The 15,000-nt window shown below is 39.0% G+C and overlaps 1 protein-coding gene across 1 annotated transcript in view; it reads left to right on the forward strand.

The window, feature by feature from the left end:
- The window catches only part of rxfp2l (relaxin family peptide receptor 2, like), a 25,814-nt gene that overhangs the window by 8,800 nt on the left and 2,014 nt on the right, over positions 1 to 15,000 (forward strand). Inside the window, exons 7-15 of the mRNA XM_034300775.2 lie at positions 541 to 612; positions 821 to 895; positions 1,267 to 1,338; positions 2,764 to 2,835; positions 3,865 to 3,936; positions 5,365 to 5,436; positions 7,540 to 7,611; positions 10,895 to 11,124; positions 13,834 to 14,244. Coding sequence (XP_034156666.2) covers positions 541 to 612; positions 821 to 895; positions 1,267 to 1,338; positions 2,764 to 2,835; positions 3,865 to 3,936; positions 5,365 to 5,436; positions 7,540 to 7,611; positions 10,895 to 11,124; positions 13,834 to 14,244 — 1,148 coding nt within the window. The remainder of the gene's footprint in view (positions 1 to 540; positions 613 to 820; positions 896 to 1,266; positions 1,339 to 2,763; positions 2,836 to 3,864; positions 3,937 to 5,364; positions 5,437 to 7,539; positions 7,612 to 10,894; positions 11,125 to 13,833; positions 14,245 to 15,000) is intronic.

Below are 15,000 nucleotides of genomic sequence, written 5' to 3' on the forward strand. Positions count from 1 at the left end.
TCACACTGCATCACCGCATCGCACCACCACCTCACATCGCATCACCGTGCTGCACCACCACATCGCACCATCACTGCACCGCACCACACCACCACACTGCACTGGATCACCGTACCACACCGCACCACTGTACCACACCACTGCACAACACCGCACAACTGTACCACACCACTGTACCACACCACACCACTGTACCACACCACTTCACCACACTGTACCACACCGCACCACTGTACCACTGCACCACCACAATGAACCACATCAACACTGCTCCTTACTCGAGCCGATATCACGTGAGAAAAAAGCGCTTATGTTCAAGGTCAAAATCGAGCGTAACGGAGACACGCCTCTGTTTTATATAAACTCCGCCCCCTGTGCGTAACTCTCATGTAACTTCTGAGATTAGCAGTTCTGAAGCTTCTGTAGTTACTGATGTTAAATCCTCACTGCACACTTCACTCTACTCTGAGAAAGTAAATCACAGCGTGCTACAGCGTTTGAACTGTGTGTGTGTGTGTGTGTGTGTGTGTGTGTGTTTAGGATCCTGGATGAGAACAGAATCACTTCTTTACGTCAGAAGTCTTTTGAAGGCCTCAAGTCTTTATTCTTCCTGTGAGTTTCAATCATCTTCCCTGGACACACCTCAGTGGGCACACCATCAAACCACCTGTAATCTGTGTGTGTGTGTGTGTGTGTGTGTGTTTGTGTGTGTTTGTGTGTGTGTGTGTGTGTGTGTGTGTGTTTGTGTGTGTGTGTGTTTGTGTGTTTGTGTGTGTGTGTGTGTGTGTTTGTGTGTGTGTGTGTGTGTGTGTGTTGCCAGATCTCTGCTGAATAACTCTGTGGAACAGCTACCCAAAACTTCTCTCTGCCTCGAGATGCCCCGACTCAACTGGCTGTGAGTGACACATTTCAAACTCAGCGTGTGTGTGAATGTAGGTGTGTGTGTGTGTGTAGGTGTGTGTGTAGGTGTGTGTGTGTATGTGTGTGTAGGTGTGTGTGTAGGTGTGTGTGTGTGTGTCTTTGTTGTGTTTTGGATGAAAATGCATTGCACAAAGGGATGTCTGCAGTTTAGAATTTACTTTTCATGTACTGCCTTTCTCTCTCTCTCTCTCTCTCTCTCTGTGTGTGTGTTCACGTGTATATGTGTGTGTTTGAACTGTGTGTGTGTGTGTGTGTGTGTGTTTGTGTTCGTGTGTGTGTGTGTTTGTATTCACATGTGTGTGTGTGTGGGTGTGTTTGTGTTCGTGTGTGTGTGTGTGTCCTCAGGGAGCTGGAAGGTAACAGAATTTCATCTTTGTGGTCGTCCAGTTTTAAGAACTGCACATCTCTGACAGTCCTGTAAGTGAACACACACACACACACACACACACTCTTATGCGTCTTTCTGAACCACAGTATCTGCAGGTAAATATGTAAATAAGATGTAAATAAGTATGTACATTTTAGTTGAATTATTTACAGCCAAGTGACCCTCCAAAAGCAATGAATAAATCAAACACTTCATGTTTACATATTCATAACAACTGTCAGTGTTTATACCTCCCACTACATCAGTCGTCTCTCACACACACACACACACACACATACACACACACACATACACGCACACACACACGCACGCACACACACACACACCAAAATGAGGCCAGCACGAGTCCTCATGAGCATCACTCAACATCATGAGTCCTGACAAATACATTACATTTCCTGACCAATCACAACCCAGGCTTTACGAATACATTACTGAGTGGACCAATCACAGACAAGTACTTAAAATAAATTAGTGAATGGATGAGTTATTAATTAATGAATCTCATACCAGAGATATTACTGGTCTAAACAACAATAATGAGTCGTTATGAATGCATTACTGATCTGACCAATCACAAGCACATCCGTACAAATACATTACCAAACCAACCAATCACAAATATCACAGGATTTTAAGACACACCATCCCAACCAATCAGATAGGATTCCTCATTATCATATCGAATATATGATTATGAATATATTACCAAACTATCCAATGACAAAAGAGCTTTAAAGGAAAGATTTCTGACCTGATCACAGATGAGTGTTTACACGTAGAGTATATCCTATAATAAATATGATCTGACCAATCACTGACAATCAGGCATGATGTCTTATACATACATTACAAAATCCACCAATCAGAAAGAAAAATGAGTCCCAATAAAAACATTACTGAACCGACCAATCGCAAGTTTTTAAAATTCGATATCCACCTGACCAATCAGACGAGTCCTTACAAATATGTTGTACTGATATGTACTGAGTTGGCCAATAACAGTCCATTTCCAGCTTTATGAATCCATTCCCAACCCAACCAATCAGAAAGGTCTCCTTACGAATAAATTATAAAATGAATCAGTCACAAATTACTCCTAATGAATATGTTACTGCCTCGACCAATCACAAATGAGTTCTTATGAATATGTTAAAAATGGATCAGATCAAATGGTGAAATGTATTTCATGAATACTGCATTAAAAATTATTTATATTTTGGTCAAATTATAGACGAAAAGTTCATTGTTTACATAAACAAAAAAAAGTACAAGAGCTCCACCCACTGCTGACTCCGCCCATTTTAACCCTGTCTCTACCTTTAAAGTGTAGATTTTCTCTGCAGCGTTTCCTCTGCACTTTTTCTTTTGCATAGAGATTCACACGGATCAGAGTCAATTAGACGTCTGTGTGTGTGTGTGTGTGTGTGTGTGTGTGTGTGTGTGTGTTTCAGGGCTTTAAGGAGAAACCGCATCAGTGCTATAGAAGATGGAACATTCTCAAGCATGCACCAACTCATAGACCTGTGAGCTCCCACACACACACACACACACACACAGTATTATGTGTTATGTATAATAAAAAGGCCTATGCACCAGAGACAGAGATTGACAGATATACATGATCCTGTTTTTATTGTGGGATTATTGTGACTCTCAGGTTCTGTTATTAAATGTGAATTATTAAAATCCACTTTAAACAGACAACGAGATCAATACGCCTCTGAACACATGTCACATTTTCACACGACCCAGAACACGTCTCATGGGTTGGCAAATAAATAAAGAGCACACCATGTGACCTTTACACCTGATGTATTACAAACCCTAGTGAGAGATGCAGATCATGTAGCAGTGGTGCTGTTCGATTTGTTCCTCACGTACGTCTTTTCAACGTCTTTACGGTCCGCACTTTTCCATATTAACCAGAGTAAACATTTCATTCATGATATCGTACAAACACAAACCTTGAAAATATTTTTTCTATCTTTTATTATACGTTACACAGTACTCACCATAATAACATGCTCACAAATGTGTTTATAAACACTTCTCTTCCCTGACCAATCACAAACGAGTGTTTATATACATTTTATTGTCCTGACCAATCACAACCGAGTGTGTTTCTAAACACATCCCTTCCCCAACCAATCACAAACGAGTGTTTATAAACACATCCCTTCCCCAACCAATCACAACCAAGTGTGTTTGTAAACATTTTATTGTCCTGACCAATCAGAAGTGAGTGTTTATAAACACATCCCTTCCCCGACCAATCACAAACGAGTGTTTTTATAAATTTTACTGTCCTGACCAATCACAAGTGAGTGTTTATAAACACATTCCTTCCCTGACCAATCACAAACAAAGTGTTTATAATCATTTTACTGTCCTGACCAATCATTTCAGTTTGGCTAGTTACTATGGTAACTGTGGTACTCATGTAACATGCTCATGTTTTACTGTAAATGAGCATTTTTAAAAAAAAGTAATGTAACGTAATAAAGTGACCATAATGTGTGTAATAAAGTGAAGTGTTCTGCGTTTCTCCACAGTGATCTGTCCATCAATCAGATCCTGGATCTTCCTCCGTCTCTGTTTCACACTCTTCAGAACGTCAGACAGCTGTGAGTCCTGATTTATAAAGTGTAGGAGATTCAGAGCTCTGCTTCAGCGTGGAACAGTAACATCACCGCTCCGTGGCCGAGCGATTATTATATACATTTATTATTTATTATTAACGATCAGAGCTTGTGATTAAAAAAAGGTTTCAATATTTCTCTTCCTGTCCTAAAGGTTTCATTAGACTCACTACTGTTCACTGGACACACTTTACATTTTCACTCTTCCTTGTTTTGTGGTTTTGGAATGAAAAAAAAGTATTTATTTATTTATTTATTCATTCAATTATTTCTTTATTTAAAAAGAATTCTTCTGATTTATTTGTAGAAGGAACTGACACCAACAATCCAAACATTTTTATGGAGGATTCAAATCAAATTCTCTAGAATTAGACAGTCTTAGTTAGCAATAAGTCTGAGAAATGTTTACTGACTTTTCAATTCTTGGAAGAAAATCTAGCTATAACGAAAATGATTATTTTTTGTTTTTATTTATTCTCATTCTTTCTTTTGTTTCAACATCACAAGCAAAATGCATCGTGATATCAAGATAACGGCACAGAAAAATATCCATAACTCCATATATATAATATATACTCCATTTATTGACATTTTACAGTATATATTCCATTTAGTTATTCTATTTATAGAATAATAATAATAATAATAATAATAATAATAGCTGAAATGTAAAAAGACAATGAGAAAACATCTGAAGTAAAGAATTAAGAAGGGATCTAATATGAGCAGTAATACAACTACTAAGAATAACAATAATTTAAAAAAATTATAAAACAAAAAGGAGAATAAACGAAAGCCAAAAAAAAAAAATCATATAAAATATATATTGTGAACAAGAAAAAAATGAGAGTGGATAAAATATCTTTTTTAAAATTGTGTACTCTTGCCTATCTAATTTTTTTAGACGCATAGGTAAACTGTAAATAAATAAATAAATAAATACATTTGAAAAGACCTGGCAGTGTATATGATAGTTTAGTTTGTAACTGAGGAGTTTGTAAATCAGTGTGAAATGGTTCTGCATCATCATCACCGTTAGCAACCCAGTGAGATAAACACCTCATTACGACCCGCCCGGCACTAACTGGCCTTTCATAACCGTGTTTAAATATTGAAACATTTCACGGCAGTAGCGCAGGATTGGAAAACATGCCAGACATGTCAGAACTGAAACTTTCTGATGCCAGTGTTTGTTTGTTTGTTTTTAATTCTCTCCACTCACAACCTTGTGGAAACGTTGCGAATGTTTTCAGCGCCGCAGCGTTTCAGACGCCTCATTGATTTGTCGTATAATGTGTTTAGATGACGTGACAAGATTTATAAATCACCAGCAATGTTTTCGTGCGTGTGTGTGTATACGTGTGTGTGTGTGTGTGTGTGTGTGTGTGTGTGTGTGTGTGTGTGTGTGTTTAGGAACATCTCGAACAACCCCCTGACGCACGTGTATGAAGACCAGTTTGACAGTTTCATCAATCTCCAATCACTGTGAGTTCAAATCATTAATCTGAATACTGACCAGAGCGCTCTGTATAGTAACAGAAAAAACCTGTCTGCTACCCGACGAGGTAATAAACCGGCGCAGACACACACGCACACACACACACACGCACACACACACACACACACACACACACACACAAGCTGTGTTGTTTTTCAGTGTAGAAATATTTGTTTGCGTAAAATGAGCCTAAATTGTCATTACATAATTATAGAATGATGAAAGAACCTGTAGAGTGTGAGAGCGTGTGTGAGTGTGTGGATTCGACGTGCTTATTAGGACAATATGTTACTCTAAAACAACTCTAGACTTCGCAATACAAGTGTAGACTCACACACAACCTTCAGTGTGGCTCTAAAATGACCCAATGCAGCTTTAGATGCCTAGAACCAGCTCTAAAATCGGCTCTAGAACCCTTATCACAGATCTAAACAGCTCTGGGGCCCAAGCAATGGATGTTCAATCATTATGTTTCTGTGGAGTTACTGATAGAAACCCCTCTGAGTCGAGACTCATCTGTGTGGCTCTAGAGCTTACTACACACCTTAATGTGCTCTAGAACAAATCTAGACTTCTTTTCTAGACTAGACTGGCTGTAGAACCCTGATTTTGTTGGGAATATGTTTATGAGCACTCTTACTGAGTGTGTAGAACAACTTTAGCCTTCCTGGCACAGCTCTAGACTGATCAGTGCAGCTCTAGACCATCAACACAGCACTAGATTGCTCTAGAGGTCTAGCTGCAGCTCTAGGACCCATATTGTGTTGTGAGTACCTTAACTGTGGATCTGGAACAACTCTAGATTTCTTGCCATGTCTCTGGACAGCTCAGTGCAGCTCCAGGCTATAAAGCCCACAGCAGGTCATTAAAACCCACAGCAGGTCATCAAAACCCACAGCATGGCTCTAGAACTACTCTGGACTTCTTGCCACAGCTCAAGCCTTATTAGTGTGCCTCTCAAAGCCAAGGCTCTAGAATAATGATGGCTTCTTAATGCAGATCTAGACACATCAGCACAGCTCTAGAAGGCTCTCGAACAACTCTAGATTTCTTGGTGCAGCTCTAGTATCCTCATCAGGGCTCTAGACAGCTCAGTGCAGCTCAGGACTCATCGGAGTGACTCTAAAATCCACATCATACTATAGAACCACTGTATGGACCTCTTATTGCAGCTCTAGACCCATTAGCACAGCAGTGGACAACTCTAGAAGAAGTCTAGATTTCTTGGTGCAGCTAGTATCTTTGTAATAGCTCTAAAAAGTTTAGTGCAATTCCAGACTCATTAATTTGGCTCTAAAACCCACATCATGGCTCTAGAACAAGTCTTGGATCAGCTCTAGACTCATCAGTGCAGCTTTAGACCCTTCAACACAGGAGCATACAGCTCAGCTCCAGAACCAGCTCTAGACTCATCAGTGTGGTTCTAGACAAATGGAGACACTCCAGTATGACTCTAGACAGCTTAATGTGAATCCTTAGAGCGGCTTTAGGATGTATAGATTCTCAACACGGCTCTAAACACAGCAGATACCCACAACCCCATAACCCTTAAGCTCTAGAATAATTCTAGACTCCTCGGTGCATTAGCTTGACGGTCAGTCAGGGGATCACTGATTTGAACTGATATCATTTTGAATTTATATTAATATATTTTGAACTACAAATATCTTAATCTAAACTATTTGACTATTTTTTGTTACTCGTTATAATAACAAAACCTCTCAGGAACCCAAAATACTCTGAATGTCCTGTTGGTGCAAATGGCATTTCCTCATCATTTAGTTCTAAGGGTGTGAAAACTTTTGCACGTAAGGTTTTTTTTTTGTTTTGTTTTCCCCTCAAGGTACTAAACAGTTGTTTCACAGATAAATACATTTTAATAAATTTTTTCTCTGGTGTTATGTTGTGATTTACAGTTCTCATGCCTGTTATACTGGACTTCTTTACACGCTAAGTCACGTTATCAGCGGAGAACGTTTCTTTTATCGTACCTGTTTATGCAAATTACAGTTTGTCCTGATTCTGTGTGAACTTCCTGTTCCCAAAAGCTTCATCCTTCTGTTTATAATGTAACACTGTCCTTGTTTCAGGAGTATGGAGGAAGTGGAGGTTCCCAACATCAGCATCCGAATGTTCCGCTTTCTCAGCAACCTCTCCCACATGTGAGTTCTCCCACGACTGTAATGTCAAATCCCATCATCAGTCCAAATTCTCTATACAGACAACATCAACGCCGTCATCAGCCCACTGGACACAAAAAGCATAAAGCTGAAACTTTAAAAAGGAAGGAGTCGCCAGTGTCAGCGCTTTGTAACCATCAGCTGTAACTTTAAGTTCTCTGACATCTTCTGGTTTGAGTGTTATGTTGCCATCTCCAGAAAGAAACAGAAAGAAAAGCAGGAAAAGAGAAACAAAATCAGACATAATGAGAAAGGACGATAATGAAGCAGGAGTGACACAAGCCGGATGTAAACAGGTTGATGTTTATGTGTGATGTTTTATCATCACCTTTGAGAAGTTTTTAAAGGTGAGATATAAATTAAACATCTACAGAATGAGAAAAAAGACTTGTCTGGTCTTCAGAGACAATCCTCGCTTACACAAGGGCACATCCTCCCTGTTGTGGGAGACAATGATTCTCCAGACATCTCTGCCTAAAGGAAATGTCAGCGAGATCACGGCCAGTTATTTTCACATCAGCCTCAAAAGGATGAACTGAAATTGACCCTTTTAGATCTTTGGGTTCTATTATGGGCAGATTAACCTTTTCACTCAGCTCTCATTCCACTCAAACTGCTCCGAGACGTCTTCTAAAATATCAGCTATTTGCACATGAACAGTAGCGGAAAAACAGATTTTTGTTTAGTGTTTGTTTCACCTTCCACAAGTCTAAATATAATTTAGCAATTTCCAGTTAACACACACACACTTACTGTAACTTCAGCTGAAACTATATCCAAATACACAGACCATCATCAGGCACGAGGAACAGAAGAACTGGTAGAACCAAGTTCCACAGGAAACAATGAATTAAAGTGAAAAATGAAAGGAGTAAATAATAGAGAGCTAGAACTTTTAGACAGTGAACTCAGGAACTAAAAAATGACTAAGCTAGAACTAGGAGACTAGAAAGCATGGAACTATGAAACTAGGGAGCTAAACCTAGGAACAGGAGAACATAGTTAGCTACACTCTTACAAAACCTAGAACCCTTAAGTCTTCTATATAGAACCCTACATCATAGTGTTTCTCTATCAGAGTTTCCTAAGAACTCTTTTCTGGAAGCTAAAACCCCTTAAGTATCCAATGAACCCTTAAAGAACCATTGAAGAACCCTTTCTCTAATAATATAACCAGAATGTTATAACTAGAGATATTAGGGAAGTAGGGAAAAGAGCTAGGAACTGTTTAACAATTAAAGTAGTGAAATCGAATAAAGAACTGTTGGACAAGGACACAAGAGAACCAAAGAAAACTGTAAAAGGAACCAGGAACTAGAGAGCTAGAACTTGGATTGGGAGAACCTGGACACAAGGCATTTAGAATTACAAAGTAGGAATTAATGAACTCTGACACAAGGAAGCTAGAACTAGGACATGGGAAACAAAGAAAGTTGAAAATAGGGACCAGAAACAAGGGAGCCAAAGTTAGGAAATAGTAAAAAAAAAAAAAAAAAAAAAAAAAATAGAAAAAAAGGGAACCTAGAAGATTAGAAACTAAGAACAGCAGAAGGAGCCAAGAATAACAGAAAACTAGAAACTATGAAACTAAGGACCTAAAATTGGAAAGTTGTAGAAAAAGGAACCTAGTAGATTAGAAAACAAGAAACAAAGAATTCAGGGACTTTAAATTGGAAGCTAGTAGAAAAAAAAACCCAAGAATTTAAAAAACAAACCCAAGAAACTAAGGACCGAACATCAGGAACTAGAAGAAAAACGAACCTAGAAGAATAGAAAACAAAAAACTAACAAACTTGGGACCTACAATTAGAAACTGGTAGAAAAAAAGGAATCTATAAGAATAATAATAAAAATAAAAAAAACAAGAAATTAATGAACTAGGGGCATAAAATGAGAAATTACTAGACAAATCAAAACCAGAACAATAGAAAACAAGAAACATGGAACCTAAATATGAAACTACTATAAAAAAAAAAGAAGCTAGAACAATAAAAACCAAGAAATGAATGAAAAAGGGAGATAAAATTATGAAAATTAGAAACAAGAATCTAGAAAGTTAGAAAATAAGAAACTGCAGACCTAAAATTATGAAATAGTAAAAAATAAATAAATAAATAAATAAATAAATGTTTCTTTGTTTGAAAAATTGTTTAAAGAAGAACCAAGAAGAACCACAGTCCAGCTCAAGGGAAGGACAAAAAAAAAGGAGACACATGACTTTAACTTAACTGTTTATTTAACAAAATAAAATTAAAATTAAAATATAATGATATGTATAAATCAGCAGCATCAGTGGTGTGTGCTGTGTGTGGAGGAGCAGAAATCAGTGTGAAACTGAACCCACAGCAAACCAAGCAGCACGGAGCGAGAGCGAGACTGACTGAGTCCACCAGCTTATATAGCTGAGGAGATCAGAGCACTCAGGTGCTGCACATTTCACTAATTAACTTCTACTAAACCCCACAAAAGATCAGACCAGCCTGCAAAGGAGAAAGGAGAAAGCTGTCACTCCGTTTATTCACAACAGTAAAAGTGCGAACATGTAAATGATAAAATCATATAAATAATGTTGAGGTTGTTTTGTTTTCATAAATATTTTATTGTTTTGTGGTTGTTTTGGTCTTTTGGTGGTTTGTTGTATATATTACTGTGTAAGAGTCTCAGGCACATGTAAAGAAATGCTGTAGAGTAAAGATGCCTTCAGAAATAATGAAATTAAATGTTTCTACATTAAAAAAATCCTATAAAGAGCAGTAAACAGTAATAAATGAAACAAAGTCAGTATTTAATGTGACGATCCTTCACTTTAAATAAATAAAGCAGTATCTGAGGTGCAGTGTGTGCAGGTTTATAAGGAAATGAGCTGGAAGTGTTACTGAGCATCTTGCAGAAGCAGCCACAGTTCTTCTGGAGACTTTGACTGTCGACTCGCTTCTTATTTCTGCAGCGAAACCCAGCAGCCTTCATTATGTTTTTATCTGAAAAGTGTCTCTTATGGAATCTGCTGCTTTCTTTACTGACATACAAACATTTTTCTGTAACGTTTCATTTTGTGCTGGAAAACTAATGTTTGGAATCTAAAATGTTTTTGTACTGAATCAATAATGTAGAAGTCAGAAAATAAACATCTATAACAAAGTTTGTACAAAAAAATAGATACAGTGCCTAAGACTTTTACACAGTACTATATTCATTTTCCTATTATCTATCTATCTATCTATCTATCTATCTATCTCTATCTGTTTGTTTATTTATTTATTTGTAGCTATTTTAAACGTTTCGAGTACTGCACCTATTCTCCGAACGTGCGGAGCTGCAAGCCGAACACAGACGGCATCTCGTCCTTTGAGAACCTGCTGGCCAACATCATCCTGCGTGTGTTTGTTTGGGTCGTGGCCTTCGTTATCTGTTTCGGGAACGTGTTCGTGATCTGTTTACGTTCCTGCGTTGGTTCGGAGAACGAGCATCACACGATGGCCATCAAATCGCTCTGCTGTGAGTGTTTCACATAAAACGCTGTACTTCAGTAATAATTAACGTTTGTAGTAATTCTTTATTAAGTAAGGATTATTTTGTTTTATGATCTTCACTTCTGTACTTATTTATTGATTTTCTCGAAGGTTCTGTCTTTGCATCGTTATATATATATTGTGCATATAAACAACTCAAAAACAACATGCTAGCTAGGTAGATTATTAGCCACAGTCATTCGCTAGTTCATGCTTAGTGTCCATATTTCCCAGTTGCCTAGCAACAGTGCTCGCATGACTTCAACACCTTCAGTGGCAAGAGTATTGTGGTTGACTTCTCATGTTGAAATTAGCAAAGATTTACAATGGATATAAAAAGTTTACACACTGCTGTTAAAATGCAAGTTTTTGTGCAGTAAAAGAATGAAACTAAGATAAATCACGGATCTTTTCCCACTTTTAATGTGAAATTCCAAAGTACAAAATACAAATAAAATGAAAAACAATCAGAAACTTTTTTAGGGAAAAAAGAAAAATGAACAACTTACAACAACCTAGTTGCATAAGTATACACACCTCTAAACTAATACATCGTTGAAGCAGCTCTTGATTTTATTACACCACTCAGTCTTTTTGAGTCTATCATCTTGACTTGGCAATATTTTCTTACTCTTTCTTGCAAAAACATTCTAGATCCATCAGATTATAAAGGCATCTCCTGTGCACAGCTGCTTCAGGTCACCCCACAGATGTTTAGCTGGGTTCAGGTCTGGGTTCTGGCTCGGCCAATCAGAAACACTGATCTTCTTTTGCTGAAGTCGTTCGTTTGTTGATGTGGATGTGGGCTTTGGGTCGTTGTCCTTTTCATCTTCAGCTCACTAGCAGACACCTGAAGGTTTTGCACTAAAATCAGCTGGTATTTGTAGCTACTCATGATTCCCTCCTCCTTGGTAAAAGCCCCAGTTCTGGCTGAAGAAAAGCAGCTCTATAGCTGATGCTGCCACCACCATGCTTCACTGTGGGGATGGTGTTCTTTTGGTGATGTGCTTTTTTATTTGCGCCAAACTTACCTTTTGGAATTATGGAATTATTATACCTTTTGGAATTGGTCTCATCAGACCATAACACATTTTGCCACATGGTTTGGGGTGATTTAGTTGAGCTTGGATGTTTTTTGTGAGAAAGGACTTCCGTCTAGCCGCCTACCCCAAAGCCCAGACATGTGAAGAATAATAGAGATTGTTGTCACATGCAGAGAGTAATCAGTACGTGTCAGATGTTCCTGCAGCTCCTTTAATGTTGCTGTAGGTCTCTTGGCAGCCTCCCTGGTAAGTTTTTGTCTTGTCCTTTTATAAATTTTTGGAGGGACGTCCTGTTCTTGGTGATGTCACTGTGGTGCTCCATTTTCTCCACTTGTTGATGATGGCCTTCATGGTGTTCCATGGTTCATCTAATGTTTTGGAAGTTGTTTTATACCCCTCTTCTGATCGATTCCTTTCATCAAGTGAGACCTTGTACAGGCTTTGTAAGCTTTTGGCTTCAGCAGTCAGATGAAACCAAGAAGATGTGAAGAAAATTCTACAGAAACAGCTGATCTTTATTTGGGGGTTAATCAGAATAATTTTATTGATGACAGCTGTATGATAATTACTTTTGAACATGAGATTGAATGTGATTGGTTCATTCTGAACACAGCCACACCCCCAATTATAAAAGGGTGTGTATACTTATGCAACCAAATTTGAACAAACCATCAATTTACAGTATCACAGTTTTTTAACAGATGTTAAATGTCCCCATAAAAGAAAATTTATTCACACCTGCCAGCCAATCAGAAATCAGAATTTTCCATGCCTGTAGTATTACGCTTACACAATAGTGTTATTTTAGACACATCAAAATATTGTCGCAGTCTATCTGTAGCTGTAATGACTGTAAATCATCTGGAAGGTGCACACAACCACACACACACACACACACACACACACGCTCACAACCACACAAACACGCTCACAACCACACAACCACACACACACACACACACACACACACATATATATAAAGATGTGATAAATTATTCATCTGTCAGTCTTGATCATAAACGCCTATTAAACACACACACGCACATGCACACACACACGCACACATACACATGCACACACGCACACACACACACACCACCTGCTGGGCAGAAAATAAGCAATTACAGTCTGAACACACATACGTGAACATACACACAGACACACACACACACAAAGAGCACATATGGTAGATGATTCTCACTGTGTGTGTGTGTGTGTGTGTGTGTGTGACTCCAGACTTTAATTGCTTATTTTGAGAAAATTGCACATAATGAAGTAGCTGAAAGTAACAGAAAGAAAGCAACAACTTCCATATATGGATTCAAACACACGCCCACTCAGAGGTGCTCGTATTTCCATATATGGACTTAAACACCTGTCCACTCAAAAAGATGCCTGTATTTCCATATATAGACTTAAAGACACACCTGCCAAGAGGTGCTTTCATTTCCAAATATAAACTCAAAGCCACACCCACCCAGAGTTACACTTATTTCCATATATGGACATAAAGACACACCCACTCAGGGTAGTTATCTTTTCCATATATGGACATAAAGACAGACTCAGGTAGAGGTACTCTCATTTCCATATATGGATATGTGTATTTGTATCTAAATGTTGTTTATGGCCACGTTCCCTGTCTCTGATAGGTGCAGACTGTCTGATGGGCGTGTACCTTTTCTTCATCGGCGCTTTCGACGTGAAATACTGCGGGGAGTATAATCGCCACGCCCACGTCTGGATGGAGAGTCTGTCCTGTCAGCTGATTGGCTCCCTGGCGCTGCTCTCCACAGAGGTGTCGGTGATGATGCTGACGTACATGACGCTGGAGAAGTACGTGTGCATCGTGTTCCCGTTCCATCATTACCGCGCCGGACGCAAGCGCACTCTCTGCTCGCTCACGTCCATCTGGGCCCTCGGCTTCGTCCTGGCCCTCGCCCCGTTCTGCGACAGGAACACGTTCGGGAACTTCTACGGCCGCAACGGCGTGTGTTTCCCGCTGCACTCGGACCAGGCGGAGAAGCCGGGGGCACGCTGCTACTCCACCGGCATCTTCCTGGGTGAAAAACTCTTCCGTTCTTCCTCAGAGTCGCTTATGCGGCGTTCCACTACCTTATTAGCATGACATCAAGAGCACAATTTACCCAGAATGCATTGCTCAATTTTGACCATTTACATTAGAAGACAAAACATGTTCTTAAGTGACAACAAAAGCAGTCGGATCCTTCATTTGTGATTTCATGTTTGCTGTTCAGGTGGTTAAAGCTATAAAAACAATGTTGCTAGGCAACAGAGGAACATATGGATGAGGTTAATGATTTAGCTAGCTAGTTTTTATACAGACAGTGTAAAGGCACAATGAGTAGTAGTGGAACGCTACTGTTACTATGGAAACGATAACGTATTAGAACGAGCGCACTACTGTCAGAGCTGCTGTTATAGAAAATTAATCAACACTCGACGACCAATCAGAATCCAGAATTCGACAGCGCTGTGTGTAGTATAGCGTCATCGTGCTCGTAAATGAATGAGGTGATGGAGATAAATAAACACACAGATGTTTGTTCTCTCGGTGTGGTTGGACTTGAAAGAACATCTGCAGCGTATCGAAAAGCTTTTTATTAAGTGAATTCCATGCGGGAATTCTGAGTCCATTATCAAACAAATAGATAATTATGGCTCTCATTAGCTGTTACGCTGCAGAGAGAGAGAGAGAGAGAGAGAGAGAGAGAGAGAGCGAGAGAGAGAGCGCAGGAGGTCGACTGGATAAAGAGGGAGTGATTTATATTCTCAAACATCTGATACGTGATGCTGTG

The sequence above is a fragment of the Pangasianodon hypophthalmus genome, chromosome 27, assembly GCF_027358585.1.
Source record: "Pangasianodon hypophthalmus isolate fPanHyp1 chromosome 27, fPanHyp1.pri, whole genome shotgun sequence".
Taxonomy (NCBI): Eukaryota; Metazoa; Chordata; class Actinopteri; order Siluriformes; family Pangasiidae; genus Pangasianodon; species Pangasianodon hypophthalmus.